Consider the following 16,957-nt stretch of genomic DNA (forward strand, 5'->3'; position numbering starts at 1 on the left):
CCGGGTGCGGGTCCCTCCCGAGCCCACGAGCCCCATGTCCGTGTCCCCCCCCGCCGACACCGAGCCCCAGCACCGGGTCCGTGTACCCCCGCAGCCCCAGCTCCAGGTCCGTGTCCCCCCCGAGCCCCAGCACCGGGTGCAGGTCCCTCCCGAGTCCACGAGCCCCATGTCCGTGTCCCCCCGCAGCCCCCGAGCCCCAGCACCGGGTCCGTGTCCCCCCCCAACCCAGCCCCGGGTGAGGGTCCCCCCCGCGGAACCCCCGCACTTCGCTGCGCGCCCGCCCCCCGCGCCGGCAGCGCGCCGCTCCCGCTCCGCCCCTTCCCCTCCCTCCTCCCTCCTCCTTCCTCGCTCCTCCTCCTCCTCCTCCTCCTCCTCCTCCTCCTCCTCCTCCTCCTCCTCCGGCTCGCTCCCCTCCCGCGGCGGCGGCGCGGGGCGCGGCGGGGATCGGGCGCTCCCGCTCCCCTTTGTTCGCCGCGCCGATGGCGGCCGGGCCGGGCGCCGGCCCCGGGGCGCCCAGCGAGGCGGAGGCGGCGCAGCTGTGCCGCAGCCTGGAGGTGGGCACCGTCATGACCCTCTTCTACTCCAAAAAGTCGCAGCGACCCGAGAGGAAAACTTTCCAGGTGAAGCTGGAGACGCGGCAGGTCACCTGGAGCCGCGGCTCCGACAAGGTCGAGGGCGCCGGTGAGTGCGGGGGAAGGGGCGCGGAGGGGCTGCGCTGCCCGGGCGGGGCGGCGGGGCCGGAGCCCTCCCGGAGCCGCCGTTCGGGGAGCGCCGGGGCTCGCTGGCGGGGAGAGGAGGAAGAAAATGAGAAATAATGGACCCCCATCTCGCCGTGCCCGGCATCTCCCCGCGGAGAGGGTCCGGTCCCGGCGCGGGGCCGCTCCGTGCGCGGGGGATGCGCGGGCCGGTACCGCCGCTTCCCCCGCCCAGCGCCGCCTCCCAACTTTCCGCATCCCTGCTCGGCACCAAACTTCCCCCGGGATAAACGGGTTGTTTTCCCGGGTGGTGCCTTGGCGAGCAGCGCCTAAGGGAGCCTCAGAGGAGGCAGGGTTAGTGTGAGCCCTTTTGCGGTTGCACCTCGGAGCAACAGATGAGAGCAAACGGAAAAGGTTAAACAGAGGAAAACCAGCCCAAAATATTGTGCTGTGGTTCCGTTCCCTTCCTCGTTGCCCTGTGAGGGTGATGGCACAGGGTCAGGTGAGCCCCGGCTTCATGTGCTGGATGGGGATGAGGAGGACAGAGGAAAGGATGCGTAAGAAACCTGAGTGTAAAATCAGGTTTCTTATGCATGGGCATAAGGTGGGAAGGGGGTGAGATCTGGCATGCTCTGCACTCTTAAACTTGGTGTTTATTTCCCAGATAATTTTTGTTAAATTATCCTTCCTGCCCCCGTGTGCTCCAGCGCAAGGACAGGGTCTCTGTTCCCTGTGGGACATGAGGAAGAGGGGATGTGCATGAAGGCCCAGGGGTGGAGAGGTGGTGCTGGCCATGGCACTGGCCTTCCCCATGCTGGGGGATGTGACTGAGGCCCAGCAAGGCCAGGGAGGGGTTGTCATCTCTCCTGGCAAGTGCTGCTGGTCCAGGATGGAAAGCTGGGATGCTGTTAGTACCAGGGGCTTAGATGAGGAAAGGGCATGGAGATGGTGGCACATCTCTGTGGCAGGTCCGCAAAATGCCAGTCTGGGGCTTTGGTATGCCCTGAGACCCTTTGAGTCCTCTATGTTCTGCCCTGTGGTGTGTGGAGGCAGGTCTGGGGGGAGCCTTTGGCATCATGAGGATGTGGAGCTCCCCCATCTCTTTCCCAGAAAGGCCTCTGGGAGTGATGAGGCAGTGTGAGAGGGAGGAGAGAGCAGCATTCTGTTGACCCTGGGCTTAAGTTGTTCTTAAACTCAGGCTGAGCAAACGTTGGTTTTGCTGGGTCTGAGACTGAGCCCACAGCCCACGTGTGCCCACGAGGGACAGAGGTCCCCACTGGTGTCTGCAGGGGTGGTTGTTCCTGGGGACAGACCTAGGTGTGTCCCTGTAACCTGTGGGGTAAATCTAGAGAACTTCAGCTTTATACCAGAACTGTGGGCCTGACAATGATAAAGCAGTGGCTGCAAGGAATTCTTGTGCTGTGCAGACGTCCAAGAGCAGAGTGTCCCAGCGACCGAGATGATTGTGTTTCTTTTAATGTTACAGAGGAAAATTCCTTGGGGCTTCTCTCCAAGGTGTCTGGCTGGTGGCTTTGGACTCTGGGTTCCCTGTGTGTGCCCCCCAATGCTGATGGTGTCCCCACACTATGTGTGACCCTCCCAGGGGGCCAGGTGGGCCTTGCTGGACACAGAGGACATCAGGCTGAAGAGCTGCTGTATCTTCAGCTCCATCTCTCTGATGCAGATGCTTTCCCCATGGCATCCTCTCTCATCCTGTGCTCAGTCCCCTGCTCTGGTGTCACCCAGCACCCTGAGCTGGCAGGGCTGGGAGCAGAGCTTTGCTTTAACACTTCCTGGACAGAGCTGTGGGGCTCCAGCTGGAAATGCCAGCCTGTGTACACAAATAGTGCCTGGGTTTCTAGGCAGGCAAGGCAAAGCATGGGATCAATGGCCAGCAGTGCTGGGTTCTTGGCCAGCTTCCCTGCTTTTATCTGGATGTGCTTTGTGGGCAGAAAGAGGATGCCTGGGAGAAGCCAGGTGCGTGACAGCTCCACTTCATGTGGCAAATACACCAAGGAATTCCCTTCCTGGCTGATCCCCTTGAGGTCAGCATGGCCATGGTGGGAACCAGGGGTGAAGTAATCTGGAGCTGAGCTGGTCACTTTCAGGGCAGGATAGTGTCAGCCATGGAGCCAGTTCTCCCCATGAAGACAAGCCATGCCAGCACAGGGAGCACTAAGTTGGATTTTGCTTTTGGTGGTGGTTCTGGTTTGGCCCCAGCTTGCTCGCTGAGGGGGTGGCCAGCTCTCAGGAGGTGAGATGTTCCTTCCCATGCAACAGCATCTGCACCAAACGGTGTTTGGGGACTTACAGGTCAAAGATTGCTGTGTTCATGGGTCTGTAATGGATGTTCTTGTGTTTCTTGAGAGATGGAGGCCACTGGGGAGCTCTAGACCACCCTGGATACACGTTAATTGTCTAAGTAGGGGTGATTCTGGGTTGTTATCCATTTCAGAACAGGTGAGCATCCACAGTATATCACATATGGAGGTTTTGGGCTCGGGGCATGTCTGTGTGGATGCCCATGTCTTGGAGAGTTCTGTCTCCATGGACACCAGCTGTGGAGCATCTGTGCTCCTTTCTCTACTCCTGGTGGGTGTGCAGAAAGGAGATGTGTGTTTGTCCAGGGAGGGGTGGGTGAGGATGTGTTGGGAAGAGCACAGCCCCGTGGCTGCAGCTTGGGGAGCTCCTGGTGCCTGGTGGGCAGTGCAGGGAGGGACAGAGGTGTGCTGGCTCATCTGCAGGTGGGCTGAAGCTGCAGCGTGCCAGGAGGAGAGGGCTCTGGGCACAGCCCCTGCCATCATTCCTCAGTGTGGTGGTGCTCATTTTGGAGCTTTGCCATCACTGTCAGAGGTGTTGTGGAGAAGCTGCTGCCCCAGGATCTGTCAGTACTTCTGATCTCTGCTGAACTCTGCAACAGGCAGCCAGTTCTTTGCCTTAAAAACAATGTTTGGGTGGTGCTTGGCTTTCTGTGCACTCTGATGTGGAGCTTAGAGGGGAGCAGAGCCTGAGCAGGCTGAAGGGCACCCCACTGCTGGAGAGAGGTCCAGGGAACCCCTGTGCTCTGTGCCTTTGGTGCCTCAGCAGCCTCGTGCTGTGGGTCTGAGTTAAAAAAAGACTGGATGTGGCACTTGGTGCCATGCTCTAGTTGAGGTGTTAGAGCATGGGTTGTACTTGATGATCTTAAAAGTCTCTTCCAGCCTAGAAATTCTGTGATTCTGTGAGTTCCCTTTCTCTGCCATGCTCCTGTGCCACCTTTATTCAAATTACTGAAGCCAGCAGGGTCTGACTGGCCTCTGCAAGGAACTTCTTGCACTTAAGGATGAGGGTCTCTGTGTGCTTCAGCATCTCCTTAGAGCAGTGAGGTTGGGCCAGGGATGAAGGTCTCTGTGTGCTTCAGCATCTCCTGGCAGCAGTGAGGTTGGACCAGGGCGATGCTGGATGAGGAGGAGCCTGTGCCAGATGTGGCACCTGGGGCCATGGCTCAGTGGTGGAGCTGGCACTGCTGGGTTGGTGGTTGGGCTGGATGCTCTTAGAGAACTTTTCCTGCCGTAATGATTCTGTGAATGGTTGGGTGGCATCACCACACATGCTGTGGATGGACAGGTAACCAGCTGTGCCAGATGTGGCACCTGGGGCCATGGCTCAGTGGTCGACCTGGCAGTGCTGGGTTAATGATTGGACTGGATGGTCTTAGAGGACTTTTTCCTAATGATTCCCTGAAGGGTTGGGTGGCATCACCACCTGTGCTGTAGATGGACAGATAACCAGCTGGCCTCTCTGGCCGCCATGAACTGCCCACGAGCCAGGAGGTGCTGGGGGATGGAGAGCAGAGAGCCCTTGCTGGTGTGCCAGCCCTGTCCTCGTCCCCTGCTTTGTGCCCCTTGTGTAGCGCTTTGTGCCAGTGCATAAAGACCCTGTGTGTGTCCCCTGTGTGCCCTCCGTGGGCAGCTCGGGCTCAGCAGGGCCCAGCCAGCTGGGCTGCCCCATGAGAGCCTCTTCTCTTGGACAGGAGCTGCTCTCCTTGAGCTCTCCACTCCAGAGTGAGGAGAATCTCCATGAGCTGAGGGCTGGGGAGGGAGGGTGAGCTCCCCTGGGCTCCCCTTTCCCTTCTCCTGTGCTTCTTCAAAACTGTGCAAAATGCAACCCTGGTTTGTGCCAAAAAATAAAAAAAAAGGCTTTTTTTTTTCAATTAATACTTGTTTTTGTTCATAGAGTTCCAGCCAGGTTTAATTACCAACGCATTGCTTTCTTGCTAATAACTCTGCAGAGGGCCTGGCTGCTACAATAGGAAGAGTGCTAAAAATTTTCTGTTCTTTTTGTTAAGCACCCAGAGCAGAGTAGAGCTAATCCCTCAAGTCAGTTTTCTTTTATGCATTTATTTTCTTTTAAACTTCCTGTGTTAACTGATTCTTTATTTTTAATAAAAAAGGGTCTTGCATTGTTACCTTCTCATGCTGGGGGGGTTATAGGCCAGTTTCAAATTGAACTGTTTGCCTTGAAACACGTCAGAAAATTCAGAGAGTTTGCTCAGAGAGTGAGCTGAAAATTTGGAGCAGATGTTTGTTTTATAGAGGAGAGAGAGAAGAAAAAAAAACCTACCTCACAAAAACCCTGGTTGCATTCTTGCTTTCAGTGAAATGAGCTCAGTCCCTTGGAGGTGGAGAAAAGCCATTGCCTGTGTAAAAGAAAAGAAATGAGCTGTAAAATATTAATGCAAAGTGGCTCTGAAGTGTGGCTCGTACTCGCCCCAGCCGTTTCAAGCACCAGCCTCTTTCATTAGCCCACTGGGACACAGCTTCTTTAATTATGTTTTTTGGGGGCCATTTGCTTGAACTTGAGGAGCTTGGAGCTCTTAAGAAGCGAGTGAGCCAGAAATGGTTCTGAAGGATAAAATGACTTCAGAGTGAGTTCCTCGCGGGGTGCAGGGCAGCTGCTGCACTGGAGGGTCCCTCCTGCTCCTGCAGCCAGGGGTGCAGTGGGCAGGAAAGGGAGGAGGGAGCTGCCTGGAGCAGGGGCTGTGCAAGGGCTGGGGTGGGAAGGGAGAGCAGAGCTTGTGGCTCTCAGGATGGTTGAAGCTTCCCCTGCTGATGCTCTGCTGTGGGAGCTTTTGAGGGCAGGGTTTTGTGTCCCCCTTCCTGCCTGTGAGGGCATTTGTGCTGCACACAAAGCGAGTGAGCTCTGCTCTGCCTTCACCTCCAGACTGAATCAGCCTCTCCCCTTTGTCATCCCAGCTTTACTCTTGGTAGCATCCTCCAGGAGGGGCAGGTTACAAAACCCCTCCCCATGCAGTAAGATGTGTTACCTCCTCCCTTGGCATCTCAAAAGCTGCTCTGAACCTGGAGAGCAGCTGGGAGTTGGCTGTGGTGATTTCCCCTAGAACCTGCACCACGTCCCCCATCCATCTGGTTCCTTCCCCTGCCATCAGCCACGTGGCAGGAATTGCCTTGTGGGGTCCAGGCCCACTAATGGCAATGTGCTGGAGATGTTTTTCAAAGTGTTGGACTGATTATTTCTCACCAACATCAAGGGGCTGAGTTTTTCAGGGCTTGGCTTCCTCCTTGACATGGCTGGACACCATGTGTGGCAGCAGGAGCCCCTCAGTGAGCTGGGTGTGAACATCTGCCCTTGCAGATTGTGTGCCATGGGGTGCCGTGCTCAGCTCAGCCCTGTCCCCTCCTGTCACCGGGGGCTGTCCTGTTGTGGGGTTTTATACAGAACTTTAGTGTGCCCCATCTCCACGCTGAGGAGCTGAGCCAGCAGCTGCCCAAGCCAGCCTGGGATCTCTACTCTCTCTTTGAGCTGCCCTGCCTGCACAGTGGGGATGGTCATCCTTATCCTTTATCCTTATCTCAGAGTGTTTGCCGGCTCCTTATCTGATGGCTGCCCTGTGAGCACCCCCAGGACATGCTGGCTGTCCCCTGTCCCCTGTGAGCAGGCGTGTGGCCTCCTGCATATCTCACAGATTGCAGGCACGGAGGAGAGGCTCTGCAGCCCTGAGTCAGGGCTGAAGTCCCCAGCCCTGAGCAGCCCTAAGCTCCCAGTGCCCCAGTGCTGTCTGTGTGTGGCTTGGCCAGGAGGTGCCCAGGAGAGCAGGTTTGGTGTAAACTCTGTGTTCTGGGAGCCTGGGCACTGCTCTTGGGCTGGGACCTTCCCCTCCATAGAGCACTGGGGTTGTTGTGTCCTTTTGGAGCTGACCCACATCAGTGAGCTGTGATGGGCAGCCTGGCCAGGATGTAAAACTGTGGAACACTGGGAATGGAGCAGGGCTCTAGAACAGACCCTCTCCTGTGACTGCCTTACAGTTTTGGCTAATCACACACCCTTCTGCTGGAGCTGCAGGCTCATTGATGAGCTGCAGCAGCTCAGCCTGTTCATGGCAACCTCAGGAGCTGCTGGAGGTGGAACATTTGATTGTGTGTTTAACTTGTCTCTGCCAAAGTGGGATCCTGGGCTTGACAGAGTTTGTGCTGAGCATCCCCTCCTGCCAGGGCTTCTGCTGCTCAGAGTGACCCCAGGATGTGCTAGAAAGTCTCTTTTCCCAGCCTGGCACTTGAAGAAGGAGTCAGGGCTCTTCAGTTCTCGGTCTCAAGGTTGTTTATTGTTTCTTATCTATAAAATTCTTTCTCCTGGCCTGCTGAGGTCCACTCAGCAGGTCAGACAGAGGCATTCCCCCTGCCCCCAGAGGAGTGTTATGTCTTTATACTAAAAACTACATATACAATATTTACAATTACTTTCCAATACCTATCACCTCTGTTAGACAGTGAGCTTCTACTCTAAACCAATCCAAAAGTGCCACCATCACAGCAGAAGATGGAGGCCAAGAAGAAGAAAGAGAAAGGCTGGACATGCCCAGATCCCTGCATCTTGCCTCCTGAACCCCCATTCTAAAACCCCCAAAATCTACTTTTCCACCCTGTGATAAATTCACTGTCATTCTACTTAATTTGTCGTGGCTTGCACATCCTCATATAAGGTTGGTAGATTGCTCCACAGGTCATAATCAAAACCACAGGGGCATCTTGGGCTCTGTGCCAGGGTGTCTGAGCCCCTTGGCAGGGGTCTTGGCTGCTCAGGACAGCCAGAGGGATGTCCTGGGTGCTGACACCCTCCAGGCCATGGGACAGGAGCTGTGGGGTCTCTTGGGGATCAGCCTGTGGGTGCTGCCCATGGGGATCAGCCTGTGGGTGCTGTCCATGGGGATCAGCCTGTGATTGCTGTCCTTGGGGATCAGCCTGTGATTGCTGTCCTTGGGGATCAGCCTGTGATTGCTGTCCATGGGGATCAGCCTGTGGGTGCTGCCCTTGGGGATCAGCCTGTGATTGCTGTCCTTGGGGATCAGCCTGTGATTGCTGTCCTTGGGGATCAGCCTGTGATTGCTGTCCTTGGGGATCAGCCTGTGATTGCTGTCCTTGGGGATCAGCCTGTGGGTGCTGTCCATGGGGATCAGCCTGTGGGTGCTGTCCTTGGGGATCAGCCTGTGATTGCTGTCCATGGGGATCAGCCTGTGATTGCTGTCCTTGGGGATCAGCCTGTGATTGCTGTCCATGGGGATCAGCCTGTGGGTGCTGCCCTTGGGGATCAGCCTGTGGTTTCTGCCCTGCAGGGCTGTAGGAACACCCCAGCCCCACACTGGGCTGTGTCTGGCAGGTGAGGGGGCAGCAGGGACAGGCTGTGCTCAGTGCAGGCTCAGGGTGTGTGACAGTGGCTCTAGGGGCTGTGTGACCTGGCAGCCCCCGTGCTGTGTCCCTGCCCCTGAGCTGCTGCAGGTTCTGTGGGAGCCAGGGTGAAGCTCACGCTGAAGGAGGGTGTGGGGAGCCCAGGAAGAGCTTGCAGTGTGTGGGGAGGAGGTGTGGGCCTTTGAGCACAGAAACCCCAGCAGCTCTGAGCTGAAAAACCAGTGGCTGCACCTTGCCATGCGTTAGAAGGAAATGGGTGAAGACAGTGGAGAAGAGTTATTGCTTTTCTGGTGTTCTCTGAGGTTTAAGAGCAGTAGAAATCAGAACATTTTGAAGCTCTTACAATGCTTTTGAAAGGTCCCCCCCCACATCCTCCCTGTTTCCCCTTGGCCAAAGAGGATTGGTGAGGGGATGGTGGGAGATGATGCTGGACTGGAGCAACTGGAGGTGTTGGTGTTCAGGACACATCATCACAGAATGATTCTGTGCAGGTGCTTTTATTGAGGAGCTTTGGGTGTCAGGGGTGCACAGACCCAAGTCTGACTCGACATGGTTTTGAGCCGAACATGTTTTATATTCTATCATTACATCACTTACATATTTAATAATTAACTTACATTGGTCTGTTGTATACATTGATTTCATCCAAGCATGGATTTCTCGTGATCCTCCTCAAACTCCTAACATAATTTCTCATGATATTTTAAGCAATAATTATATCTAATCACATCTAACAGTTATATCATTTATCATATACTGACTACACAGGCAGAGTTTAACATGCTCAGCAAACACAAGGGCTGACATTCCCCAGTGCCAACCTTTAACATTTCCCCAGGGCCTACTAAACCTAACTTTCTTCCTAACTCCCTGAATTTTCTGTGATTTTAAAATCTTTTACCATCAGAGCGATACCTGGTCTAGAGAGGGATGGAAGGAGCTCTGGGTGTTCCCCAGGTGTGCAGCAGCTGGATGGAGAGGGCTGTGTGGTGCCTGACACCTGGGGATGCTCACAGGAACCTGGGAGGCTCCTCAGCTCACTTGGTTTGGGTGGTTGGTGCTGCTGGTGTGCCCTGAGGGATCAGTTCAGCATCCAGCCCATCCCTGGCTGTGTCCTGCCTGATCCCATGGCTGTTCCAGCAATGTGGTTTTGCTGCTGGAGCTGTTACATCATGCCCTGGTGGGGAGGGTGTCTTCCAGACCCTAGGAAGGGACATGGTGACAGCAGCCATTCCCAAAGGCACTCTGAAGTGCTGGAAAAAGCTGTCCTTCCAAATGGTTTTAATCTTTAAGTTTTGAGTGTTCTTATTTTGAGCAAAGCGCTGTTGTGCGTGGAAAAAGCTTTTTCACATTGATTCCAATGAGAAGCTTCCTCATTTCTGAGAATTTTCAGCCTTTCTGGAGATCCCCCAGCACTTGGAACTCTCACCCAGGGCTGTCTGCTTCTGATCTGCCAGCCTCATCCCTCCCGTCCCAGTGTCCTTATCTCTGAGCACTTTGCTGCCTGTTGATCTGTCCTTGTCATGTATTGAACACCTCGATACAGGGGATGGCAGGAGGATTCAGGATTGGGGAGCACTCTGAGCACCCAAACAGCCATGGGCTGATGTCTCTAGCAGAAGCTGGCACACTATGGCTGTACAGGTCAGCAGAGCCTTAGGATGCTGCCAGCCCATACTCTGAAAGTCTCTGTGATTTTCAGACTGCATTTTAGCTCCATCTCTGCTGTCCCTGTGCTCTGGTGGCTCTTTAGCCTGATCTGGGCTCCTGAGCTTGGCTGGCTGGGTGGGGAGCCATGGGAAACCTTCCAGCATCTGGGATGGATCTCTCCCTTGTTTTCCTCTGCAGGTCCTCCCTTGTGTTTGTAAACATTTGTGGCTCTGAGGTTTTGGTCAGTCCCTTCCTGTGCTGTCAGGGTGCCCCAGAGCATCCCTGGCTGTCCCAGGGAATCCCATGGTGCTGGTTTGAAATCCTCCCAGGGAAGGTTATGGTCCAGCACATGATCTCTGTGCTGTGGGATGCTGTGCTGAGCTGTTTGCCCTTAAGGATGCAGTGGCCAAAAGCCACAGCAGAGGGGGCAGGACTGTGACTTACAGGTTTTGTTTTCTCCCCAACCCATTACAAACACATTTATTTTCCTTTTCTTGGAATATAACTCTTTTTCCTGCCTGGACATATGGAATCCCAGTGCTGTGCTGCCTTGGGTTTGCAGCTCACCCCCAGCCTTTACCCATGTTGGGGGGTGTGCAGGGCTCCTGCCTTCCCAGTCCTGCTCCTTTGGGAAGTGGCTGAAGCATCTTGGGGACAAGGGTTGTGTAGGGGGATAGAGCATAAGTAAATAAAGGTAGTATGGAAAGTAATCTTACCCCCTAAAGAGTTGGAGCTGGGTTAATTATTAAAGATGAGGAGCAGGCCTGATGTTAACAGGCCACAGCTGTAGCCAATAATAAGGAGAGTGTTATAAAAGAGTGGGTTGGTTGGTTGAGGGAATGGGAGTCAGTTGGCTGCTGTGAGGATGAGGAAGAGTCAGTGCTAGAGGAGCTGCCTACAAGGAACATCAAGAAAGTGTGAAACTCTGGCAATATGGAACCCTTGCAATGTAATGACAACAGGGTTGCCTTTTCTGCTGGCTCCAAGCTCCCTCCCCAGGAGCTGGCAGTGTGCTGTGTCCCCAGGGCCTGGAGGGGTGCTCTGGGTGACACACACAGCCCTGCTGGGGCTGCTCTGCTGCCTCCTGGCTCTGCTGCTCCAGCTGTCCTGCTCTCGGTTCCCTCTGGGCTATCCTGTGCTCCCCTCCTGCTGGGATCCCATGCAGAGCCCTTGGAGCATCAGCCCATGGTAGGGCCACACCAGGCAGGGCTGGGAATGGCCACACTGGGGACAGCTGTCACTGCAGGCCTGGGCACAGCAGCTGCCCGAGAGTCCTTTTCCTGTTTCCTTGCTCCCAGCAGTGCTGATGCTGTGGTGATTAAAGGACACCCCCCTGCAAGTGCCAGTGCATCCTTCATCCCTCCTGCTCCTCCTCCTCCTCACCTGTGGTGGTGTAAGCCCAGCCCAGTCAGGCAGGCTGTGGTGCTGGGAGCAGGGAATGTCCCAGAGGACTTTCACCCCCTTGGCTGCCTGCCCTGGGGACCTGCACCCCATAAACGTGCTTCCCAGCTGGCAGGAGGTGGGGCAGGGGCTGCCTGGCTTTGTTTGCTGAGCATTTGGACACTGCCTGTCTGTCCATGTCCTTCTTGGTGCCCCTGGCTCATCAGAGCAGAACCCAGAGCCTGCTGCCTCATCCCTCCTGTGCTTGGATTCCTGCCCTCAGACATCACTCACCCACCTCTGGCTCCTCCTGCCAGGGTCCCAGGGCATTCTGCATTCCCTCCTTCTCTCAGGGCACTCTGGATACCCTCCCTCTCTCCTGAGCTGCAGTCCTTGCCCTGTTAATCCCTGCAGCTCTCAGCCCTCCTGAGCTTCAGAAGAGCAAAGAGCTGTGTCCCTGATTCCAGATTCCACTGCCAGGGCAGTGGGGAGTTGGCTCTGCTTGTCTCTGTGTCCCAGCAAAGCTGCAGAAATTGATTTTTATTGGTTTTTTTTTCCCCCTCTTCTGTGTCTCACATGTCCTGTAGTGACTGGTGTCAGCCTGTTTTCAAGGTCTTGCTGCTAGCTGGATTATTGTCCCTGTAACCTCCAGCAGCTCTGGGGCACTTTGTGAAGAGTTCTGGAGGTGAGGGAATGAAATTTCTGGAGCATTGATGCATCAGGTTTGATAGGAACCGTGGAGCAGGTTGGGGTACAAACAGGAAGAGGTCTCCAGTTTTGGGGACCAAATAAATCCCAGGTGAGGTCATTAAAAAAAAAACAGTCCCAAGTGGTTTGACACCATCACCATGGGTTTCTGCTTCTCCCCCATAAACTGAAAATGCTGTCATGTGCCAGGGCAGTGTCTGCTCAGTGCCTGGACATCTCCACTTGGATGGTGCTGTAAGGACTGCCTGTGGCTGGTTATCCCCCACAATCCTGCCTTGGCATTGGAAGGTGAAACCAGCCCAGGGGGTCCCATGGTGGTTAGAGCAGAGGGAGCAAATCTGGGGGAAAGGGAAGAGGAGAGTCACTGCTTCCATTTCCAACCACCTTGGGACAGGTTTGATTGCACCTGCAGCTGCTCTGCTCTTTGTGTTGAGGTGGAAAAGTGACTCAGGTGGAGAATCCAAGGAGGAGGTAACAGGAGGAGGTGCTCCAGCCCCTGGGCCTCTCTGCATTCAGTGGCACAGAGGGACATGGAGGGGAGGGCACACATCTGGAAGTCACATCTGTGCCCTGGCAAATCCTCAGCCCTGCCAGCCTCAGAGCAGCTGAGCATGGGACAGGAAGGGGCCAGGCTGTTGTGGTGACCTGGAGCAGCTCAGCAGCACATGGGATCTTCATCCCACCCTCCTCTTCCCTCACCTGCAGAGTCCAAGCCCTGGTGGGGACAGGGACAAGCCACTCCCTGCTGCCATGAGGGTCCTGGCCAGCTGTAAATCCTGGTCCTGGCCACCTCTGCTGTAAATCTGTCATGGAAACTTGATTGTGTCATCTGGAGGGGTGGGTGAAACCTGAGTCACAGCATCTGAGCATCGCTGACATTTGCTGCCACTGTGACAAATCTTTTCTGTGCTTTGCTTTTCACTCCGTGCCTTTGTGCCCTGTCCTGGGGACAATGTCCAACTCTTGTCTACAATTGCTTTGTGACAGGGCATGAAAGTTGGGAAGGGAAGGCACCTTATTGAGTGCAGGAATCCCCAAAATGCCCCAAGGAGAGTTTGCTGCTGTTGGACACTCAGGTCCCTAAATCCACCTCTGCCAGGGGTTCCTCACTGGCTCTGCCAGGCTCCCACCTGTGAGCTGTGCTTTCAGAGCTGCTGGATTGGCAGCTCTGCCCCTCTGTCCTTGGTTTTGCCAGTCTGCCTGGTCCCATCCCCTTCCCCTGGCTGGCTGAGAGCCTGGGGAGGGACATCAGTGACCCTGTAAGGTCCAGGAGAGGGATGCAGGGACATTGCACAGGAGGGTTCCCTGTTCAGCCTTTCCATGAAGGGCACCTGCCCATGGAGCAGCTCCCTTCAGCCTCTCACCCTCTTCCCAGCATGTGTTGGTGCCTCATCATTGCCCACCTCTGTCTCCTTGCAGCTGTGTGGGATCTTCCCTGCAGGGAAGGGAGGAAGAGGGGCAGAGGCAGGAGCTGTGCTCACCCATCTCCATCCCACCCTCCCTGTGATTTATTCTGCTCCTGACAGGCCATTGCAGGGCTGGGGGATGGAGCCTGCCCTGCCTTGCAGAACAGGGTCACCCTGGGGTGGGCTGTGGAGCTTCCCTAGGCAGGCCAGAGCAGCAGAGCTGAGCTTCCCCTTTCCATGTGAGTCAGTGGAATTTGTGCCTCTCAGACAGGGAGGTGACTGGAGGGGCTCTCAGGCTGCCACCAGCCTCATTTTGTCTGGGACAGGGACACCAGGGTCCTCAGAGCAGCCTCTGTGTCAGCAAAACCTGGGGCTGTGCTTCTCTCTGGGGTGGGAATGTGCTCCCATGTCCTGACAGTGCTACAAGGCCATGGCTCTCAGAGGTGCCAGCCTTGCATATGGCCCTGGGTACAGCCATGTGGCACTGGGTACAGCCATGTGGGACTGCTCTGCCTCAGCTGGAGCAGCTGTGCCCCTCTGTGGGATGGAAATGTGCTCCCACGTCCTGTGGGGTGACAGTGCTACAAGGCCATGGCTCTCAGAGGTGCCAGCCTTGCATGTGGGACTGGGCACAGCCAGCAGCCCTGGATGCCCAGCCTAGGATTTGGTACCAAACCCCACAGCTCCACAAATTCAGAATTTTCATGGAGGACAGGAGGGAGCCCCAGCACTGCAGGAGGAGGGTTGCTGGAGCCCTTGCCTGGCATTTGCCACCTGCTGCCCATCTCCTTGAGCTCCCCAGCCCTGGCTGGGAGGTGGCAGCATCCTGCTTTGCTCGCTGGGAGGATCGGCTTTGGTTTTTTACACGTATTTTCTTGCAGCTGAGGGCGAGCAGGAGAGATGTGCTGATAACAGGTCAGGCAGCCCACAGCTGCCTCTGCTTCTCACAGCAAGAGGATGTTCAAGAGCTTTTGAAGGCCACCTGGGTGAGGCTGTTGCTGGTAAGGCAGCCTGGGAAGAGGCCACTGTGCCCTGTAGGAGCAGTGTCTGGGCAGGATCCTCTGCCTCCCTGCTCCAGCCCCTAATGTGGGGTTTGTGTGGGGAGGAGGAGGGGAGGTCAGGTCCTCACATCCTCCCAGCAGCATCTCCTATCTCCCTGCACATCTCCTGAGCTTCCTCTGCAGGTGATAAGGATTTTGGGGGGGAGGAACAGGAGCTCAGAAGCCACAGGCCGTGTGACTGGGGGGCACAGCAGAGGGTGGGCAGGAAGCCCTGGTGCCCACAGAGCAGCCAGCCCCTCCCTGCGTGCCCTGCGTGGGCTGCCCAGGCACTGCTGCTGGCACTGCTGCTGGCACTGCTGCCCCTGCCATTCCCAGGTGGTGCTCGAGCTCCCTGCCACATCCTCTCACTCCACTCTGAGTGACAGGAGTGCTGAGAGCTGAGCCAGGATCTGAGCTGGGATCCAGGCCAGCCCCATCACCCTGGCTGGTCAGGAGCTCCCTGTTGTCCCCTCTCCAGCCCACTGAGTTGTTCTTCCTCCCATCCCATCCCCGTGGATGTTGCTGGCACTGGGGTAGTGATATTGAGACTTCATAGCAAAATCCAGTGGCTTGGAGCAAAAAAAAAATCCAGTTTGTGATGCAGGTGAGATGAAGCACCTCGTTAGAGCAACCTGAGCCACGGCTGAGCTGAGTCTGGAGGGGAAAATGGCTTTGCCTGCTCCTTTTCCTGAGGCACAGGTACCACCTGCATGTGGGAGCAGCAAGAGCAGGGGGACCCACTGATCCCCTGGGCACCTCCCTGGGACAGCAAGGGAAGTGAGAGGATGTTTTATGTGGATTTGGATGCTTAACTGAAAGGGCTGAGTTGCCTTTTTAGTTCATGGGGGTGAGGGATGCTCTGGGGCACAGGGGGCTGCTGCTTTGGTGCTTGCTGGCCTCCAGGATGCCTCAGCCGTGCTCCCTGCCCTCTGAAAAACCGTTAAGGTCAAATGAGAGGCCTCAGCTGCTTTCTTGTTGTCCTGACTGGATAAGCCATCTGCTAATGGCACTGGCTCTTCCTCTGGAAACCTGATCGGGGATGCTGAGCAGCGAGGGGGATGCGGTAACCTCGTCCGAGTGGGGATGTTTCAGTCCAGGGATGTTTCAGTCCAGGGATGTTCAATTAAGGATGTTAAATTTCACAGTTACTGTGCCTGCTTTAGCCTGTGCATGAAGGGAGCTTGTGGCCTTGAGAGGGTGAGCTATTGTCACTCTGAACACCAATCCCAATGTGACATGCGCTCCTGATTGTTGTGCTGAGTGCTTGGCTCTGGGAAGGGGATGCAGAGGGCAGGACCACACTCAGGGTGCCCATGATGGGTGTCACACACGTGTCCCTACACACATTTTCTCATTATGGGTGTCACACACGTGTCCCTACACTCGGTGTGCTCATGATGGGTGTCACACATGTCCCTACACTGAGTGTGCCCCTTATGGGTGTCACACACCTGTCCCTACACTGAGTGTGCCCATTATGGGTGTCACACCTGTCCCTACACTCGTTTGCCCATTATGGGTGTCACACACGTGTCCCTACACGCATTTGCTCATGATGGGTGTCACACACGTGTCCCTACACTCATTTGCTCATGATGGGTGTCACACACGCGTCCCTACACTCGGTGTGCTCATGATGGGTGTCACACCTGTCCCTACACTGAGTGTGCCCATTATGGGTGTCACACCTGTCCCTACACTCGTTTGCCCATTATGGGTGTCACACACATGTCCCTACATGCATTTGCTCATGATGGGTGTCACACACGTGTCCCTACACTGTGTGCCCATTATGAGTGTCACACACGTGTCCCTACACTCATTGGCTCATGATGGGTGTCACACACGTGTCCCTACACTGAGTGTGCCCATTATGGGTGTCACACACGTGTCCATAGAGCCACCCTAATCCCTGCCCCGTGCCAAACCCCAGTTCAGCTGGCTCTGCCTGATTCCCTGCAGCCTGCCAGGAGTTTGGGGCTCTGCAGGGCAGAGGAAGGAGCTCCATGAGCAGCAAAGGGCAGAGACAGCTCCAGGCAGACCGAGAGGTGCTGAGGGCTCTGGCCCCCGGCCAGCCAAGCACTTAGAGCTTGCCCAGCCATTCCTGAGCTCACAGGGGAGCTGTGCTGAGGTTTTGTTGTTCTTGCAGCCGGTGTTGGGTTGCAGCAGCAGCAGCAGAGCCAGGGCAGGGCTGCTGGTGGGGGGAACACCAGGCTGGTGGGTGCAGCAGGGGCAGGTGAGCCAGGATGCTCCTGCAGCTCCTAAAGCCACTGCTGGCCCAAATGGCCCCTCCAGGGGGCTCCCACTGAAATATCAAAAGGGGGTGGCACTGCTTTACTCTCCATGCTGCTGCACAATAGATTTTTCTTGTATTTTACTCACATTTCTTTTTCCTT

General features: G+C 55.7%; 1 protein-coding gene across 2 annotated transcripts in view; it reads left to right on the top strand.

The window, feature by feature from the left end:
• The first annotated feature begins 468 nt into the window (after positions 1-468).
• Positions 469-16,957, top strand: part of PLCG1 (phospholipase C gamma 1) — a 49,144-nt gene continuing 32,655 nt past the window's right edge. For both annotated transcript variants that reach the window (XM_058814455.1, XM_058814456.1), the window contains exon 1: positions 469-681. In XM_058814455.1, coding sequence (XP_058670438.1) covers positions 480-681 — 202 coding nt within the window. In that variant the 5' untranslated portion in view covers positions 469-479. The remainder of the gene's footprint in view (positions 682-16,957) is intronic.

The sequence above is a fragment of the Ammospiza caudacuta genome, chromosome 15, assembly GCF_027887145.1.
Source record: "Ammospiza caudacuta isolate bAmmCau1 chromosome 15, bAmmCau1.pri, whole genome shotgun sequence".
In the NCBI taxonomy this organism is placed as follows: domain Eukaryota; kingdom Metazoa; phylum Chordata; class Aves; order Passeriformes; family Passerellidae; genus Ammospiza; species Ammospiza caudacuta.